The following is a 21,379-nucleotide window of genomic DNA, read 5'->3' as shown; positions in this document are numbered from 1 at the left end:
ACAGGAAGTGGCAAAGCAAATACATTTCTTCATTCATGATTGAAATTAATCCCTTAAAGCATGTCATTTTTTTTTACAGTATTTCAGAGAATAAATTATAGTTCTATTAGACTGACGGGCCGTACCTGGTTCCGGCGGTTGGTTTTGGCGCTGATACGCTGATGGTGTGTGTCTTGGTGGTGGTGGTGGTGTGTGTGATGGGCTGTCTCTTTTCCCCAATGCTCACAGTGCGGACAGGATTCACCACGCCCTGCAAAAAGAGCTCAGATTAAATAAAACAGAGAAACCAAACACTGATTACTGCAAATACTGTTGTTCACACAGGGCCTCGTGTAATGTAGCTACTTTAGTATTAGTGCATTAGCTACAGTTCTCTTTTAACATCACTACTGTGGTGTTAGCACACTGACTGCAACATCACTACTGCAGTGTTAGCACACTGGCTACAGTCTTCGTCCAACATTACTACTAGAGTGTTAGCACACTGACTACAGTCTTCGTCAAACATCACTACTGCAGTGTTAGCACACTGGCTACAACATCACTACTGCAGTGTTAGCACACTGACTACAACATCACTACTGTAGTGTTAGCACACTGACTACAACATCACTACTGCAGTGTTAGCACACTGACTTTATTCCTCCTCCAACATCACTACTGCAGTGTTAGCACACTGGCTACATTCCTCCTCCAACATCACTACTGCAGTGTTAGCACACTGACTACATTCCTCCTCCAACATCACTACTGCAGTGTTAGCACACTGACTACAGTCTTCGTCCAACATTACTACTGCAGTGTTAGCACACTGGCTACAGTCTTCGTCCAACATTACTACTGGAGTGTTAGCACACTGACTACAACATCACTACTGCAGTGTTAGCACACTGACTACAGTCTTCGTCAAACATCACTACTGCAGTGTTAGCACATTGGCTACAACATCACTACTGCCGTGTTAGCACACTGGCTACAGTCTTCATCCAACATTACTACTGCAGTGTACAGTTCGTCCTACATTGGAAAAAAAGGCTTTTGTTCCCATTTTTACCTGTTTAACTGACATTAGTGATCCTTTAGAGCCGTTTTCTGGAACTAATAATAACAATATTTCTACTAATGGAGCAGTTCAGTCCCAGCAGCTCTTTACTTCACATAGTTCTGCTTATTAAACACAATCACTGTCACTCTCAGTCTTTTATATGAAAAGCTTCCACTCCAGTTATCAGTAAATAACCCACTGCTGGAGGATCTAAGATTATAATTTTTTTAGAACACAGAAGTGCAGCTCAAAGCTGTGTCAATATATCAGGCTTAAAAGAAACAACAGAAATAAAATAAAAGGTGAAACTGCCTGAAACCTGCAGTGAGTAAATAAGTTTCAGGAGTGAAAGTGTGGGACGTTCTGAAAGCTACTCTCTCTGATCTAAAAATACCGTGGCTTTTAATGACTCATGGATCAATTCAGGCATCAATTCATTCAATTCAGACTTAACACTGCTTCAAAACGACAGAAACAGTGATATATGGGATTCAGATGCGCTTTAAATACACAGCAGAGATTTAAACATGGACTGTGCTAATATTTATATTTATATTATATTGCATTCATTGCAATTCTCTGAAATACATTCTTCTCAGTGAAAATGTGATACTTTTAACACACGTTTCTCTTCCAAATGAAAGTTGTATAGAAGTAACATTAAGCAGACATCCCCTAATGTTAAATAATAAGCAATATTTTTATTTAAAAGTAATCAAATGAAGCAATGTTTTGGTAAATGCAATTATCATTTTTTTTATTTACTTAATAACTTTGTTGGATGTAATGGTTAACAGTTCGTCAAATGCCCTTAACTGTTTAGACAACCATTTTAAAGGTCACATTCCATCAATTTTTATTTTTTTAAAATAAATTTTAAAATGTCTAGCTGAAGTCTTTAATATGATATGATATGAGGTTGGGGAACAGTTTCATGTGCAGCATGCATATACAACCCTATAATATTTCATAAAGAACAATATGTCTGTTGTGTTTGAACACTTTTAGAGACTGGAGGCTGAATTGATTGAACTGAAAAGTTAGTAAGCAGCCCTTACGCCTCACTATTTACGCTTCAGCTTCCGAAAATGAACAAATAAACTACTGTTCAACAATAAATTTTGAGTTAACAAATGTTTAGAATTGACTTTGTTGACTAACCTACAAACATTGCAGCAGTGTGGCTGATGAAACCTGCCTCTAATTTGTTTATATAGGCTGATACAGTGATGAATAAGTACTTTCACTATTTTTAATTAGGTCATCACTGCCTAAATATTACTCAAACTGTTCATGTGTCTCCTAGGACGTGTGTTGCATTGCAGAAGGAAATGGTTTTGAATGTGTAATTTTTTTTTTTTTTTGCAGTTGACGCTATGGTTCCATTTATTTTATATCTGCTCTTTATTATACTTCTTCTTATATCACAGCAAAATGTAGAGATTGCCAGTGTTGAAGAACAATGAGCTCTGGTTAGATTGGTTTGGCAAATCTGTACACCATTTTCGATAATAAGCTGTAGATGTTACTTGCTACATATTCTGCAGAAGCGTGTGAGACAGGAAACAGGAAGCTGTGCATGATATGAAAAGCCCCCCTGCATGTACAGGAGACACAACGGGGGGTGAAACATACGACAGCTGCACAAACCTCACACTGTAACCAGAATGTAAGAATAATAAAACTTATGGATGCAAAAACTTCAAAACTTTTTTGTGCCAAACATGTTTGCCAAACATCTTGGAATGTTGAAAGCGCATCCAATAGCAACCCAAACCTTTCCGACCAGGGTTAGGTCTGGTGAAGTGGCTGCCCATGGCATAGTATCTGTGTCATTAAGTCAAGCTCTGAAGGTAGTAGCAGTATGTAGATGAGTGTTCAGAAAAAAAGATGGCCAAATGGTTTGCAGGACCATATTGCCACAACGTTGGACTGTCAAAGTTCCTGTAATGAAGACCAATGGTGATCTGGCATCATACAAAACCACTCAAACCAAACAAACCATTGGTCTTGGAGCCGATCATGGTGCCTCAACACATGGATTCATTGGTCTTGAATCCATCAAGGCAAAAATCGGACAATTGAAAAAGGTCACAGCCCAAGAAGAACTAAACAAACACATACAGAACAGGCCAAAAGTTTGGACACACCTTCTCATTCCATGCGTTTTCTTTATTTTCATTTTCATTTTTCTATTTACATTGTAGATTCTCACTGAAGGCATCAAAACTATGAATGAACACGTGGAGATTTTTGTACTTAACAAAAAATGAGCTGGCCTCCACCGTCACTGGACCTGAACCCAATCCAGATCGTTTGGGGTGAGCTGGACCAGAGAGTGAAGGCAAAGGGGCCAACAAATGATAAACACCTCTGGGAACTCCTTCAAGACTTCAGGTGACCACCTCTTGAAGCTCATTGAGAGAATGACAAGAGTGTGCAAAGCAGTAATCAGAGCAAATGATGGCTTTTTTGAAGAAACTAGAATATAATTTATTATTATTTTTTTTTTTACCTTTTTTTGCATGTGCATTCATTCACAGTTCTGATGCCTTCAGTAAGAATCTACAATGTAAATAGTGATGAAATAAAGAAAATGCATTTAAAAAGAGAAGGTGTGTCCAAATTTTTGGCCTGTACCGTATATAAACTATAAAAAGAAAGAAAATACAGTTTCCTCACCGGTGGGCTTTTAAAGAGGGCAGGTGGTGATTGCCAGGAGACACTGATGGCGCTCTGGCTGTGGGGCAGCTCAGAGGACACACTGGGAATGTTGACAGGAGCAGTGGCCTGAAAAATAGCACAGAGTCATGAGACAGAGAGATCAGGCTGACTGAGTGTCGGATACAGAGACCCATGTGACCCAGAGATCCTCATACATCACACACAGTTGGAGAGAGAGTCGAGTAGTGTGTGAGGGGGCTGAGCCTCTTAATTTTTGGCTCCTGATCGCGGTTCAAAATTCAAATCTGTTCAGCAACTCAATCTAAAATGATCCCATCAACAGCCTACGAAAACTGAACACCAAAAGTAAAAACAGGAAGTTGTTTTCTTAATCTACTCACTGTATTTACATTCCTTGATCAAATGTCAAACTTTTTTAGCTACACCATACGAAGCTGAAGTCGGCTTCTTAAATATTATGCTCCACCTAGGAATGTTCCGAATCAATTTTTTTGGGGGAGGGGGGGAATTTGAGTATTTGCGGAAACCGAGTCCAGTTTCAATACTTTGGCAATGCAGTTAAAAAGGAAGAACATATCCAAATTCTTTTTCTTTTTTTAAATTAACTCATTTTTTTTTATATATATATATAATTTTATTTCTAATTTTTCCCATTTTCTCCCCAATTTACACAGCCAATTACCCAACCCACTCATTAGGACTCCCCCTATCACTAGTGATGCTGATACATGCTTCCTCCGATACATGTGAAGCCAGCCACCACTTCTTTTCGAGCTGCTGCTGATGCAGCATTGCTGAGCAGCATCACAGCGCGCTTGGAGGAAAGCACAGCGGCTTGGCTCCGGTACATCAGCTCACAGACGCCCTGTGCTGCAGACATCACCATGGGAGTGATGTGGGGAGAGAGCGCCATCTACCCACCCAGAGGGAGCAGGACCAATTTTGCTCCCTCTAACGCTGGCAGCTTGATGGCAAAGCTGCATGAGCTGGGGCTCGAACCCGCGACCTCCTGCTCATAGTGGCAGCGCTTTAGACCGCTGGACCACACGGCGCCCAGAATTAACTAATTTTAAAGTAGTAAGTAGTCATATAAATGATTAGGATTTGAATATACATCTTTTCTTTATTAAACTAAAAAATGTCACACAACAAAATTCTGTGATTAATCATAATTAAGATCATGATTCACTTTTTTAATGCTGGTAGTGGAAGGAGAGAGTAATAAGAGTGTACTGTGTACTGGCAGACTAGATTTAGACCTTTTTAAATTAGAATATTACAATGTGACTTGATACTGAGTTTAATAGAGCTTTAATGGAGGAAATACATGTTAGTTTAGCTATATATATTGCATTCTTTTTCAAATTCCAGCTTGGAAATAGGAAACGTTGTGTGTGTGTGTGTGTGCCCAAATGCCTTCAGCAATGTAACAGCAAGAGTGTGCAGAGTCTGAACTCGTGGAGTTACAATGTATCACATTATTGGAGCTGGGACATCCCTAGTTTCACCTTAAATGATGCATCAACTACAATCTGGTGCAAGTAGTGTAGTGCCACACTGCAATATCATTATCCTTATTTTCTGGTTTCTTTAGATTTGGATTAATAAAAAACGATGTCGCTGACGATGATAGCTAGCTGTTGTAGGTAAAGCAAGGCGATGGACATTTTTTAAGTTCCCTATAAAAATAAATGAACCTGAAAAGGGAATGGTGAGATACTTCACAGTCTGATTATAGTCTGATACCACTTTGTTTTTTATTTAATCCTGAAGTGTACATATGGTGTAGTTCCACCACAGTACTGCAGGTCTGAAAAACCTCCTCTCCGGTAAAAGATATGCTGCACCTCCCCCACCCCCCCCCACCCCCGCCCGCCGTCTGCCTCGCTGTTATCATGCCCGGTGGCACACTACTGAAAATATTATACGCCAAAAATGAGCTGAACAGCAACACATGATAGCATGCTGAGTTAGGATTGTCATAGAAACAGCATCTTACACAACAGCCGTCCTCCAAGCGAATGATTATATTAGCACATTTCTGCATGTCAACAATCAAACATCGGCCAACACAAACACAAACCCCGCAACATAAATAACACTGCCTGTAGAGAGCACCAAACGCCAGCGATGTGCACACTATCAATCAGTGCATATATATATATATATATAGTTTAGAAATCAATATTTGGTGGAATAACCCTGTTTTTTTAATTACAGTTTTCATGCATCTTGGCATGTTCTCCTCCACCAGTCTTACACACTGCTTTTGGATAACTTGCAGGTGCAGGTGGGTCCTGCAGCAGAATGAATGTAACAGATTCTGTTTACTTTTGTTTAAAAATAAGAGCTAATCTAGAGTTACAGCAGATACAGAGTCACCAACAGAATCAGTTTTACCTATACTGCTTCATGTCGCACCTGCACACTAAGGGGAGTCAAATTAGGGCACAAAACGGCTATTTATTTCTTCTTCTAATGTTTACTGGATGGCGATAACCACTTCTGTCAATCGTCTGAAAATCTGAAACGACCAAAAAAAATGTTTTCGCACTGCAAACAAACCAGATCATAGTTCATTTGGTTTGTTTCTGAGACTATCTTTTTAGTATAGACCAAATTTAGGTGCACCTCCTGTATTAGTTCTTACATTGAGACTGACAGTATATGTATCCAGACATATACATGACATTGATTCAAACTACAGTGGAATTATACCAAAAAGGACCTGACAGATACCTGGTAGGCGTGGTCAGTGCGGATGTGGCACAGCGTGGATGGTGCCGATTGGCTGAGCGGACTGTGGATCAGGTGGGGCTCGGACCGCAGCACGTCGCTGGGCAGGGGGAAGACAGGGGGAGGTCCAGCTGTGGTGGGTGACGTGGGCGTGAGGTTGGACAGGCCTTCAGACAGAGTGTCCATGTTCACCTCGATCTCTGAGTAATAAAAGTCCTCCTCACCATCGCTGTAGTCTGAATCTCCATTCCGTCTACACACACACACACACACACAGACACACAGAGAGAGAAAGATCAGCCAGCTAGTAATATGTCCCATGACATTTGTGATGTCCCAGGGAGACTAAAAATGCTGCATTGTGGTATACCGGTTCATACGGTATGAATTTTTTACATACCATCATACTAGAGGCACTGCCGAGCGCTGGCCAGAACAGCACACTGAGTATTTTAATTACATTTATAGTGTTTATGAAATATTTAAAATATTTAGTTTTGTAAAGGAAGCCATTCATACCGCCCAGCACTACTGCATTGCCTGTAGTTGTTATTTTGCTCGACTGCTCATGTGGACAATTCTAGCCAGAAGCTGCCGGTCACCATCATTTTCACCTACTGCACTGTCCACTTTCCAAGCCATCCCCTGAGGTACCACTTCATGACTGATTTACATGCTGCTGTCCCGTGACATTTGGCACGCCATAGCTAGTAATAAAAAAGAATCTATATATTTGAATTTGTTTCTAAAGTAGCCAATTCCAAAATCATTATTTTACACTGTGTTTAACTTGTAAAAACGTCTTAATAATACATTAAACACGAATGAATTTCTCGTTGGTCCACCTGCCTCGGCTGTATTAGAACTGCACGCAGTAAAGTGTGATTTTGCTTAGACTGCATGTGTTTTGATTTATTGAAGCCGTTGAAGGCGTGAAGGCTTGAGCAGTGTCAGCAGAGGGCTGCATTTCCTGTGTGGAGAGGATAATACGCTCAAAACAGATCAATCACCACTGGCTCTCAAATTTAAATAAGCAGATGTGTGACAGATGTGTGCGGTTCTGTTTAGATTGAAGATTCTTCCCGCAAATAAGGCTGACTCAACTGGACCGAATCTGTGTTTTTAATATAGTGTTGACTCCATCACTGCAGACCATCACAGAACACAACACAATCGAAAAAATAATAATAATAAAAAAAAGATTATTTATGAGTGAAACTACTTTAACATTTCAGGGTGTTTTCTCTTCTGAACGTACAGACCACAGTCTAAATCATGGTTGCTCTCTTTGTTCAATTGTATACTGTTTATTTAGTTCAGTTACCATATTTTACAGACTATACGCACCATATTATAAGATGCATTTTAAGCAACAATAGTAAGGACCAAAGGTCCTTTTCTTTGTTTCTTTAATCTATACAGATTTCTTTCCTGATAAACTGTTTATTTGGGTGAGTAAAGTGCTTCTGTTTATTTACAGTAAGCTTAGATGTCCAGTATTTTAGTGTGGTTAGCAGCAGCACTAGCCACATTTAGCAGCGCTTAGCGCTAGTAAATGCCGGTTGACAGCACTATACTAAGGAACCCTGAATGTTCCGATAAGCCAGGGCGATATCAGCCAGCGTTTCATCTCACATAGCTTGTTTTAACATGATAAACACGCAGACTACAGTCCGATATACTCACCTCTAAACGGGGAAAGAGCTAGCGCTGCAGCTAACGGCTAATGTTAATACTGCTTCAGCCCCGGTGCTAAAGAAACTTCACTGAAACTCCTGCATAAAGCTGCACTTCAGTGGAGTGGCTTTACTGCTCATTTATACCTGACTGGTAAAATACATACATAATGGGCACCAGATTATAAGTCACATTGTCGTTTGGAAAATTAAAGGATTTTGAGAGTGCAAAAAAAACAGTAGTTTTGGTTTCACACTGCAGTCATCACCTACGTGGGCAAGTAAGTTAAAACAGTGGCAGGTTGTAATTAAGTGACATGAGCTTTAGTGTTTCCTGTAGTAAATTCCAGCTCAAAACAGGTGCACTCGGAATAAAAGCACATTTTTAATTCTAAAAGCTCTCACTACCTGAAGGCTGATCCAGTCATTAAATCAGATCGAGTAAACTGTGTGTTGTGTAGAGATGAGTGATGTAATGTAAGAAGGCATTTCTGCTTCTTGTCAGTAAGCAGTTGGTCAGCAGGGGGCAGCGCTGATCACGCTGTAACTGTAGAGCAGACTGGGTGAGGAGAGATGGAGAGGGTAGCAACAACAGGCTATAAAAACATATTGGCTACATGCATCAGAATGTTTTCTAATGCTCACCATCCCACTGATTCCCTTAATGGAGACGAGTAAATGGATAGCTCTCTTAAGCTGCATTACAAACTGACACACACACACACACACATACACACACACACACACTAACATACACACACACACACACACAGGCCTAAAGAGCTGTCCCAAATCCACTTCCTCCCACCGGCTGAGGGCTGCCTTATTTTTATCTATATATAATATGTGCTGTTTATTATTATAGTGCTGTTGTTACAGTACTCTGAGTTTTAGAATAGTGAGCTGCATTTTAAAACATTGTATTATATAAAAATATACATTTACTTTCTTTTTAGTGTCCTAAATTCTTTTTTTTTTTGTTCATACGCGATGCAGATTTGCTGTATATGTATCTGTGTGTCTGTGTGAATGCCAAAAACATATTTTCAATCCAGATTAAAGCCACTTTCATCTGTGGTAATATGATACATATACAATATCCTAAGAATGTGGGGACTCTTTTTTCCGTAGTTTTTATGTTAACCCTCTATGGCATGAAACATCTTTTTGGATTATTACACCATTCCATGCCATACCTTTTATTTATATATGTATGTATATATATTTTTTTTTATAAAATATTACAAGCCATAACTATGTCCAATACAATGGACGTGGCATAAAGTTATCAAAAAGCAGTGTGTAAGACTGGTGGAGGAGAACATGCCAAGATGCATGAAAACTGTGATTAAAAAAACAGGGTTATTCCACCAAAACGTTTTTTATTTGTGGCCTTTGGGCAACATTACATAGATCACTTATGTTGGGGCTATCATAATAAAGCAGCAGTAATTCAAATAATTAGCTTGTTGAAAAAAATGGCCGGAAAAATAGTTGTGTGATTTGTTTTTCCCCAAAAATATAATTCTCTGTTCATAAGTGGCCATAGGGGGCGTGGCTGCAGCATCAAGGAAGAAAAGCTTAAAATTAAGATGTGATGTTGGAGAAGATGAAACCAAAACTTCACGTGAAGCATTGCTCTTTAGTGAATGAGCAAGCGTCAGTTTAGGAGTAACTGTTCAGACCAGTCAAAAGTCTGGACATACTGTAAATTCAGTGTTTTTCTTTTTTTTTTTTTTTTTTTTTTTGCATTGTAGATTAATACTTAATTCATCCAAACTGTGAAGGAAAACATGGAATTATTTGGTAAACAAATAAGTGTTAAAAAAACAGAATATGTTAAATTTTAGATTCTTTAAAGTAGCAACTCTTGCTTAGATGATAGTTTTACAAATCTAGGCTGGATTTTCTCAGTCAGCTTTATGAGGTAGAGTGTCCTACAAAGGCTTCAGTTAACATTTTTTGTCTCGTAATGTGTTTGAGGGCATCAGTTGTAAAGTTGTGAAGAGGTAGAGTTGTTATACAGTGAAAAGCCCTATTTGAGTAAGTAAAAAAAATACTTTAGGAAATAGGCAAAGGTTTCCTCTGTTGCACTGGATAAGAGTTCCTCAGAAACCACAAGTTAACAGCACCCTAGATAAGAGCACCTAAATGCTTCACAGAGTATTATGGTTTGTTTAATATTTATAAGTTACTACATGATTCCTTATTTGTTCCTTCATACTGTAAATAAATGAATTGACTGGTACTATAGATCACAATAAAAGTCAGTGTGAACATCCTAAAATAAATGTGGGTTTGGTGAGAAAATAATATTTTGCTGTTTTAACATAGGCTAAGATAAGAAGCTCCTGGAGCTGTTGTAATAATCTCAATGCTGGATACCTACCCCAGGTGTACAGTGCGGATGTGCCGCTGGATCCCTGAGGATGTGCTGAGGACCTTTTCACAGTTCTTCCACAAACACTTAAACATCACCTTCACAGAGTTCTGCAACAAACACAACAAAGCAAAAGAAAATTTAATGAGGGCCTATGAGTTTAATGGCTTTCTCAGTCACATGACATTGTGTTCAGTAGCTCCTCCATTTCCACTCGCTGTTGTGTTTACGTGGATCTCCATGGAATCATGTGCCCAATGTGTAATTACGGTGCGTGGCGTGAAACTAATCCCGTCTGGATAGGGCTATTATCTCCTTTTTATCACATAAAAATTATTACTAGCTTTTTAATTACAAATTACTGCTTACTTATAATAATTTCACAGATACACTGACAAACCTGTTACTGCATGGGTCGACTTGGGAATGTCCTCACCAGTATAAGTTGTGAGATGTTATTTTATGAGTGAGAATGACTAGATGACTGGCTAATGTGCTCATGGCAAGGCCGTGTGAATTAAGTGAGTTGGAATGGAACTAATAGTGGGTGCAGATGAATGGAAAATTAAATTTTCATTGCAAGTTGTGCACATAAGGCATTACCGCTCACAGTGGATAGTGCAGTATTGTAACCAGTGTTGTCTGGATGGAATTGTTCATGAGAACAGTCAAACAACTTAGATAACTTCTATGGTGCATAACATAAGTCATGTGACATAATGGCAGCATCAACAACTCATTTTTTGACCTGGCATGTTTAAAAATATAAACCACATACTTGGCAATCAAAAATATTCAGCCTTCAGCCGAAAATGGCCAATAGGTGAAAATATCAAATCATTTATATAAAAGAATTCTTGAAAAACAGCAAAAACACATTTAGTGTATGAAAAACTATTTAACACCTAATACTAGTTATTAGACTACATAAACACATGCAAAATATTTTTTAACTGAAAGCATGTTTTGGTTGTTAAATATTGTATATTCCAGTGGAACTGGAACAAAGAGGAAGTTAATGTTAAACATTTTTTTTACAATAACAAGTTTGGTCAGAATCTATATTTAAACAGGAAAAGGGGAAGGATGTGAAAGAGTGAAATACTAAAAAATAAATAAAGAAATACATCCGCAAACGTGTAGACTAGACGACCACCATTATTCATCATGGAGGTTTGATTATGCAAGACCCGATCCCTAGCCACGGCCCGCATCTTCATCCAGACCACGGCTCTTACATAAGCAGCATGATAATACTGATAATACTGCCTCACAGCTTCACTAATCCCATAATACCAACGCCAACAAACCATCAATAAAACCATCAACAAAAGAGAGCTTAGTGTGCATTTTCAGTTTGCTTAGATCAGTAACTGTATGTCAGCATGGGCAACACAAACCCACAAAAGGTCTGGAGGTCTACATCTCCAGTGTCTAATACCAACACTTTCTGTGCCAGTATTTACTCATTTTTTACTTTCCCCGGTAATCAGTTTTCAAAATTTATTCTGCTATATATATTGTAAGAAGGCGGGGCTACACTTAAAAAAGTAAATGACAGCCTTGGATGGAACAGACTGGTCATCTGTATTAGATAGAGTAAGCTAGACGAGTTGTAGTCGAGCTGCTAGTGCAATATCATTGAAAAAGTTACTTTATTTCAGTGATTTAGTTCAAAATGTGAAACTCATATATTATATAGATATATTAAACACAGATTGTTCTATTTTAAGCGTTTATTTCTTTTACTGTTGATGATTATGGCTTACAGCCAATGAAAACCCTAAAAAATCAGTGTCTCAGAAAATTTTAATATATAATATTTAAGACCAATTGGTACTTTTGGCAGTGTGGCCAGTGTGCCAAATCCTGCTGGAAAATGAAAATCTCCATAAAAGTCCTCAGCAGAGGGAAGCATGAAGTGCTGTAAGATTTTGTGGGAAAACACTGCACTGACATTAGACTTGATAGAACACAGTGGATCAACAGCAGCAGATGACAGACATGAAATGCAAAATTTAGTTATGATCAGTTATGGTTTGAAGAGACATGTCATCTGCTGGTGTTGGTTTTCATAAAATTATTGCAAAAATACCACTATTTGTAGTTAAAATTTAAGTTTGTTTTTAAAGTATTTCTTAAGCTGTGCACAGGAAGCATTGCCATGGGATGGCAATAATAATAACCAGTGGTGTCTGGCTAGAATTGTCCATGAGAACAGACAAGCAACTCTGGCAGAAATCAAACCTACATTCAATAAAGAAGTTCCAACACACACAAATCTCTCAGGTCAGTGCAGAACTCTCTAGCTTCCATGGGACATAATGGCAGTATCAACACCTTCATTTTAGGCCAGGCATGTTTAAAAATAGGGATGCAACGCATTAATGTAAACTCAATAAAGGCAGTCTGAGACACTTGGTCTGGTCCACCAAATGAATGGGTTAGTCTGGCTCTGCTGCTGGTCTTTACTGCACAGACTCTAATTACAAATTTGACAACATGGCAGACGAGTTTGGCTTTATTTTTAGGGAAACGGAAAGGAATGGAACCACAGCATCCATGAGTTACTGCATGGATGACATTTATGACTGTAATTGTTTATGAACTAAGTATTCTACACTGTTTTTGAACTTTGGTAGATTTATTTTGCTACATTAAATTATTTTTGAATTACAATCTTGAGTTTTGTACAAAATAGTTTCAACTGAACTATTATGCTAGCAAAGCTTTTTACATTACTGCAGTAGCATATTCTTAAAATAAATAAAATAAATTCATTATTGCACAAATACAGTCATTATAGCCATTTGTAGTTGAAAGTTAAGACTGTTTTTTTAAACAGCATATAAGAGAATAGTTAGGACAGCCAACTTCACTCTACAAACGAGCTCAGCTCATGACCGAGGGGCGTCTTCATCACTGCGATCAGCTACACTTCAGAAGGTTCTAGCTGACCAGCTCTGATCAGAGAAGCAAGCCCCGTCCTGCACAGCCAGCACAGGAGAAAGTGAGTGGGTGTGTATCTGCGTCATCTTTCAACAGCAGAGTGGGGGCGAGAGAGAGAGAGAGCAAAAAACTGGTTTATCTAGGTCAATCGAGTTAACCCTTTCTAGACATCTTTCTACATTCTTGAATTACTATTCTTTTTTAATAAATAGATTCCTAATTTTACCCAGTTTTCTCAACACATTTGGAAGGTCAATTACCAGATCCCAGGTCATATGAAGTACACTATCACTAGTAATTGTCCTGACACTAGGAGGATGAGGACAAGTGCATGCCTCCACTGAAGCATATGAAGTCAGACTCTGCCTCTTTTCCACCTGCCAGCAGTCAGTGCAGCATTACTAGGCAAAAAGTGCATTTAAAGGAAAGCGATGAATCCCCAGGTCTGTTACATTAGCTAACAGACGGCTGTGCTGGCCAGCATCACAGTGGTAGTGATGAGGGGAGAGAGAGCGCCACCCACCCAGAGAGAGAAAGCCTGACCAATTGTGCTCTCTCTGACTCTCTGACTGGCTGCTGATGGCGATGTAGCACGACATGGAATTTCTATCCGAGATCCTCAGGTCTCCAGCAAGGCCAATTGTGCGCTTTCTGATTCTGGCTGCTGATGGAAAAGCAGCATGACCCGAATTCGAAAATCAAAGATCCTTAGGTCTTGAGCATGGCTGATTTTGTTCTCTCTGACTCTGGCTGCTGATGGCAAAGCAGTGTGACTTTGAATTCGAAAATCAGAGAACCTCGGGTCTCGAGCATGGCTGATTGTGACTTCTGATTGTGTTGTGACTCTGGCTGCTGATGGCAAAGCAGTGTAAAATCCTTGGGGTCTCAAGCATGGAAAATGGTGCTCTCTCTGACTCTGGCTGCTGATGGCAAAGCAGTGTGGAATCCTCTGGGTCTCAAGCATGGAAAATGGTGCTCTCTCTGACTCTGGCTGCTGATGGCGAAACAGTGTGACTTTGAATTTGAAAATCACAGATCCCCGGGGTCTCGAGCAAGGCCAATTGGGCTCTCTCTGACTCTGGCTGCTGATGGCGAAGCAGCATGACTTTGAATTCGAAAATCAGAAATCCTCGGGTCAGGGTGTCAGCAATTTTTCTGGTTTATTTGATTATATTTTTGAGCACATTATCCAACCATTACGGCACAGAAGCAAGCAAAACTTTCCAGTCTGCTACAGTTTTTAAATACAAACACAACTAAAATAATCAACACCACTTAGTGCACAGTGGTTCCTCAGAAAAAACACTTCAGAAATGACTTGTAATCCTGCAGCAAAACAATCACCACCCAAATCTGATTTAGTTTAATGGTTTGTAATTTCTCCTGATCAGTAAATCTAACATCAGATCAGTAAATCTAAATCTCGCTCTGTGCCTGAAAGGGTTAAACAGATTAGTTTGTTTGTGGCCGAACTCTCAGATTCCACAAAGCTTCTAAAGCTGTTGTAGAAATGAGGCGTGGCTTAAATAAACAGCTTTAATTGAGCGTGAGGCTCTAATGCAGGAGGTGTGAAACTGTACACTGTACTTATGAATGAACTTTAGTAGCACTGCTCTCTGCTTCTCTACTGGATTTCCTGCCATTCTCCAGCTTTTCTTTCCCACTCAGCTCATGGTTTATACTGGCTAACAGAACAGATTCATTTTTTTCCGCCTGCAGAGCAATAATAACTGACTGTGCTCACTCTCCACAAGCAGTTATACAAATTTCTTGAAAATTAAACACATATACAGTTCTCAAAAAAAAAATAAGAGACCACTTTAGTTTCTTAATCAGTTTCTCTGATTTTGCTATTTATCGGTATATGTTTGAGTAAATGAACATTGTTGTTTTATTCTATAAACTACAGACAACATTTTTCCCAAATTCCAAATAAAAATATTGTCATTTACAGCATTTATTTGCAGAAAATGAAAAATGGCTGAAATAAATTTAAGATTAATTTTTAATAACAGTTTTCATGCATCTTGGCAAGTTCTCCTCCACCAGTCTTACACATTGCTTTTGGAAAACTTTTATGCCACTCCTGGTGCAAAAATTCTGTTCAGTTTGGTTTGATGGCTTGTGATCATCCATCTTCATCTTAATTATATTCCAGAGGTTTTTAATTTGGTAAAATCAAGGAAAAACATCATCATTAAGTTTATCTTTTTTCCAGAGCTGTACAGTGGCTTGCAAAATTATTCATACCTCTTGAACTTTTTCACACTTTGTCACCTTACAACCACAAATGTAAATGTATTTTAATGAGATTTTAAGCACAAATTAGCACATAATTGTAAAGTGAAACAAAAATTAGATGACACATTTTATCAAACAAAATCGGAAAAGCTCCACCCATCTTCCCATCAACACTGACCAGCTTTCCTGTTCCTGTTGAAGAGAAGCAACGCTACAGCATAATGCTGCCACCATCCTGTTTCACAGTGTTCAGGGTGGTGAACAGGATGATGGATTGAACAGTGCTCCTTGAGATGCTCAAAGCTTGGGTTAGGTTTTTATACCCTAAACCTGCTTTAAACTTTTCCACAACTTTATCTCTGACCTATCTGGTTCCTTGCTCTTCATGATGCTGTTTGTTCACTAGTGCTCTCTAGTGTTCCTTTTGTTCCATTTCACAATTATGTGCTGATTTGTGTTGGTCTATCACTTAAAATCTCAATAAAATACAGTTAAATATGTGGTTTTAAGGTGAAAAAGAGGTATGAATACTGGGACACCTGCTCTTGTAAGCATTATGTGCTGAACTGTGTCATGAGGAAAAGCCAGTCACCCTCCTTACTCAAAGGTTTATCCTGTTTATCCAGAGTTTATCCTGCTTTTGTTGTAGTAACCCTGTTGGTGTAGAATGGTGAGGGTCATGTGTGTAAAAGTTTTTGGACAGACTCCTGTCTATTAGTGCTGGGTTGCAAACTGATGCTTTAACTCATTCAGTCTATACAGTAAGTGGAAGTGAAAGTTCAAGGACAGGGATATATTTAATTATATATATATATATATATTGTAATAGCATTTTGATTTGAAATGTGAGATAACAATACATAAATAAATTAATGGTTTAAAAAAAGTGGCAAACCAAGCCAAAAAACAAATTAAGCCACAAACAAGCCAAGCCAAATTCAAGCTACACCATGCCACACCTGGCCTAGCCTAGTCAAAATAAAACCAAAATCAAAACAAGCCACGCCAAAACAAGACAAACCAAAATTTAACCCAACCCAATCTAAAACAAACCAAAACCAGACCAAGCCAAGCCAAAACAAGACAAACCAAAATCAATCCAAAATCAAACCAAAATTAAAGCCAAGCCAAACTAAAAGAAAGACCAAGACCAAGACAAACCAAACTAATCAAAGATAAACCAAAGCCAAACCATACTAATTCAAACCAAATCAAGCTAATCCAAGCTAAACCAAACTAATCCAAACCGAAACCAAGCCAAGCCAAGTCAAGACAAACTATACTAATCCAAGTCAAACCAAGCTAATCCAAGCCAAACCAAAACCAAACCAAAACCAGACAAAGTCAAGCCAAAACCAAACTAATCCAAACCAAAACCAGACCACACCAGACCAAGGCAAGTCAAGCCAAGAAAAACCAAAACAAATGAATCCAACCCAAACCAAGCTAATCCAAGCCAATCTAAACCAAAACCAAAACAAAAAACTTTCCAAATTAAACCAAAAACAGGGTTTAAGTCTGACTTTACAAACGTGTTAAGTGATTCAGAACCAGAGAACTAACACTAAGCCTGAAGTTTGGAAAAAATCTTCCTGTAAAAGGAAGCAGGGTCAAAAAAAGTTTTTTCAACAAATAATAATTATTTGGACAAGGCTTATCATACACCTTATATATTTTAATATTGACCTAACAAACACCCCTGTTTTGTTTCCACTGCTCAAGACTGCCCACTCTGGCTCGTACCTTCCGTTTCCGCGGAATGGGGTCGTCAAAGAGGAAGTGCGTGCTCTCTGCCTCCTCGATGTTGTCCTCGGCCTGTGAGGAGAGCAGGAAGCTCTTGCTGACATCGTTGGAGAGGGGTGGGGACGGTGTGGAGGGCACAGACTGGTCACTGGCGTCCCAGCTCCAGTTGCCACTGGTGGAACTGCTGTAGCTGGCTGACAGGCTCTCCTTCCACACCCTGCTGGCTGGCTCTGGGACTGCACCTGTAGGTCGAGAACAGAACACCTTTATTTTTATCAAGAATCAACGCAGTTAACATTTTTTTTTACCACATCACATGTTTTCAGAAGGTTTCTGGAACATTATTTCCGTAATGTTACAGGCTAGCCTTCCTGGAATTATTTCAAAATGTTGCTGAACGTTCTTATAATGTTCTCAATTAGATGTGAATAAGTTTTATAATCAGATTCTACAGAACGAAGGACAATCTACAGTTACAGCAGATGCAGCAATAATTGTGGTTACTCTTTACTGTCAGGGTCTGGCAGGGGTGAGACACGTGTGGATAAAATAAAGAGGTTTTAATGAAAAGGGGCAATCCAAAATTGTGGTCAACAACAGGCAGGGTCAAAATACACAACGTAAAACAGCAAACATACCAAGAGTACTGAGACAGCCCAGGTCGAGAATAACGTTTTACAGATGACAGACAGAACCAGATCAAATACTCGTCTGGGTGTATAAAGTAAAGAAATTTATACAGTAAGTGAAACAGGCGAAGTCAATATTCAGGTGATTGTGGTCTGGTGGGTGTCATGTGATGTGTCATGTAAGGAAGTGAATGAGTAATGTCAGCATGTGGTGCATTCTGGGGATCAAAAACATGTTTTTACACTGTAAAACAACCAGACCATGGTTTAGCTGATCCAGACTAAGACCATCTCTTTGGGTTAGACCACCTTTTGTAGACAGGAACACCTTACTTTGGAGTGCAGTCTGTTGTAACCCAAACGAGTTTGGCAGTAATCAGTGCTGTGTGTGAGAAGCTACCTGCCACCAGCACCCTCTATTCCCTAATCTCCAACATTACAGCATGAGCAGCATGAGCATCGAGAGAGAGAGAGAGAGAGAGCGAGAGAGAGACTAAGAGAGAAAGAGCAAGAGAGAGAGCAAGATAGAGAGAGAGAGAGAGAGCAAGAGAGAGAGAGCAAGAGAGAGAGAGAGAGCAAGAGAGAGACTAAGAGAGAGAGAGAGAGAGAGAGCAAGAGAGAGAGAGAGAGAGAGAGAAAGAGAAAAAGGTTAAGTCTGCTGAGCTTCTGCTTGATTGAAAAGATAGGCAGCCCAGGCGAACCCGCAACATGACAGGGCACGCTGCTAAATATAGCACAGCCAATCCAGGCCCTGGCGACGGGCATCTGCGCGGCGATGACAGCCATGGCAACAGTCTCCGGCGAGTGTGTGAGGTGGCTGAGGCGGGGTGCTGGAGCTGCAGATTTAGCTGAGGGTGAATGTGATCTTCTGCAAACATCTTAACTTCTCAAAACAATGCCAATAAATAGGGCTGTATGATCAATTTTTTTTATCGTTATTGTGATATGAGTGAGACACAATAAACACATCCTAAGAGCTGTGATAACTGTGAGAATAATATCAAACTCAAACTAAATTACTTGAGTGAAAGTAAATTGAGAAACAGCGAAGTAGAGTGAAGTAAATTAAGTTACAGTGAGGTAGAGTGAGGAAAAAGAGTAAAATGAGGTACAGAGAATTAGAGCAAGGTAGAGTGATGTAGAATGAGGTAGAGTGAGGTAGAACAAAGTAACGTAAGGTAGAGTAAAGCAGAGTGAAGCAGAATGAAGTACAGTACAAAACAACTATAACTTAGCTACAACTCAACGAATAGGCAGAGGGGAGGAATGCATGGCTACCTGAGGCACTGGAGGAGGGGTTGAGAACCAGAGGGCTGGTGGACAATGTGGTTAGGACGGTGGCTGCCATTACCTCCTTGTCAGCATGGCCTGAGGGCTTCCTGCAAAACAGAGAGAGAAAGAGAGAGAGAGAGAGAGAGAGAGAGAGAGAGAGAGAACGAGTGAGTCGTTTGTTCTCACCATAGTCAGACGCCAATCAGGTTGGGCTAAGCTTAAAATGGCATGTTCCTAACATGCTTATGGCTAAATCTGGTTCTGCATTTTGTTGACTAATCTTCACACATATTCTTCATATAGCTGTTCAGTGTTCTCTTTGGAGAAGAAGGTGGATCAGTTAGAGGTGCACGGCTTCGTTTATCCTGTTTGATTTGGAATGAAGAATTTCAGATGCAGTTCTGAAATTCTTTACCAAGAATATCCCCATCCTTCACATTCACCTACTGGGCCCAACCCTCTGTGCCACCCTAGAGTGGCAATAGGCACCACTCCAGTCCTCTGTATCTCACCCAGCTTCCTAAAACCCGCTGCAGCCCCAGAGATGATGGTGTGTAATGGAAAATTCCAGCACAATAAACACAGACTCAGATCCACAGTCCCGAGCGTATGCTGAACCAGCGCCGCCAGATCAGATTTACTTTAGCTTTATTTACTCTGATCTAAATTTGTGTGTGTGTGTGTGTGTGTGTGTGTTTGTACATGTCTATAAATCAATAGCTGTGTTGAGTGTGGCTGTATCGAGTATTCCATTAACAATTTAAACTGTTTAACTTTCAATGGAAGACAATTTAATTACTTAGTAATTATTCCAAGCAATTTTCTATTGGTGCATTTCTATTGGTTCATTTATCAGGACATTCTAATACAAAACCAAAAACAACTCACAGATTTGCATTATGGAGAAATATGAAGAGATGCATATGATTAATAATGGATAGAAAGAAACAGAAACCAAACCAAATCCAAAATCAAATGTGAAAGGGGCTAAAAAACTTAGTCTTAAACCTTTGTCTTCGACCCAATATCATTTCACCCCTATTTCCTAAAGGGTTGGGAGGAGTGTTAGGGCTTCAATATCTTTCATAAAGTAATCTTTCAGAGGTACACTCAAAACAGTGGGATATGAGTTACAAAGGCAGATATGACCACAAAAAAAGCGTTTTTTAAAGGTTAGGAAAGGTTAATAAAAATGTTAACAGGACTGGTATGTTTCATTACTTCAAAGTAACACATTTTAGCTATTAGTGGAAAAAAAATAATAAAAACTAGGGTGTAGTATCTCTGTAGTGTCTCTCCCCTTGATTATGCTGGCGATTCCTGTATCTACTGTTACTGTAGATTAATTAGTATTTATAAAGAGGTAATAAAAGAAATCTAAGGGGAAACTGCAATGTTCATCTTGATGTAGGACGTATCTGCACTCAAAGGGACTGCAGGGAGGCAGAATTCAGCACAACACCTGGACAGGGAATTTGGAAAACTGGCAACATTCTTCTAACCAATTAGTGGCAAGTATAGGGAGACTCCGCCCACATAGGTGATAATGAAAGGATGTAGTAAATCTATTTCGTGCATTTAGTCATTAAACTGCAGCTGTAATGCAACAAACACATCGAACTTGCTCTGTACAAAGTTTGGTGTGAAAACGCTATTAAATCAATTCTTAGGTATTTTTTAAGGAACTGCATCAGTCAATTAAGTTCATACTTTAATCTAATAACAGAGATAAAAGGCAGAGCAGAGCCTTCTCTGTGTTACATAATCAAAAATACCACTCCCCCACCCTCCCTCCCCCTGCTCTGATCCCTCTCCTCCTTCATCTCTCTCTGCAGCCCCACTCTCTGCTGAAGACAGGCGAGCCGGAGCGAGAGAGGAAATGAAAGAATGAGAGAGAGTGGGAGAGTGTGTGCACATTCTCACACAAAACAGCCTGGTGTGAAGGAGGTATAACACTTTCACACACTTTCTTTCTCTTTCTCACTATCCCTGTATTTCTCTCTTTCTCTCTCTCGTTCACACA

General features: G+C 39.4%; 1 protein-coding gene across 7 annotated transcripts in view; it reads right to left on the bottom strand.

Moving 5' to 3' along the window:
• The window catches only part of slc2a4rg (SLC2A4 regulator), a 118,668-nt gene that overhangs the window by 43,060 nt on the left and 54,229 nt on the right, over nt 1–21,379 (bottom strand). For 6 of the 7 annotated variants that reach the window (XR_007423966.1, XR_007423964.1, XR_007423965.1 and 3 more), the window contains exons 3-8: nt 19,363–19,463; nt 17,456–17,697; nt 10,532–10,632; nt 6,470–6,719; nt 3,728–3,835; nt 126–250 (exon numbers count right to left, since the gene is read on the bottom strand). Coding sequence is in view for 1 of the 7 variants with exons in the window: in XM_022663512.2 (XP_022519233.2) it covers nt 126–250; nt 3,728–3,835; nt 6,470–6,719; nt 10,532–10,632; nt 17,456–17,697; nt 19,363–19,463 (927 nt within the window). In the remaining 6 variants the exon portion in view is untranslated. The remainder of the gene's footprint in view (nt 1–125; nt 251–3,727; nt 3,836–6,469; nt 6,720–10,531; nt 10,633–17,455; nt 17,698–19,362; nt 19,464–21,379) is intronic. The other variant, XR_007423967.1, reaches the window with a different exon arrangement.

The sequence above is a fragment of the Astyanax mexicanus genome, chromosome 13 (assembly GCF_023375975.1).
Source record: "Astyanax mexicanus isolate ESR-SI-001 chromosome 13, AstMex3_surface, whole genome shotgun sequence".
NCBI classification, from domain to species: domain Eukaryota; kingdom Metazoa; phylum Chordata; class Actinopteri; order Characiformes; family Acestrorhamphidae; genus Astyanax; species Astyanax mexicanus.
Note: the sequence above shows the minus strand (reverse complement) of the source record. Positions and strands in the feature narration are given on the sequence as shown.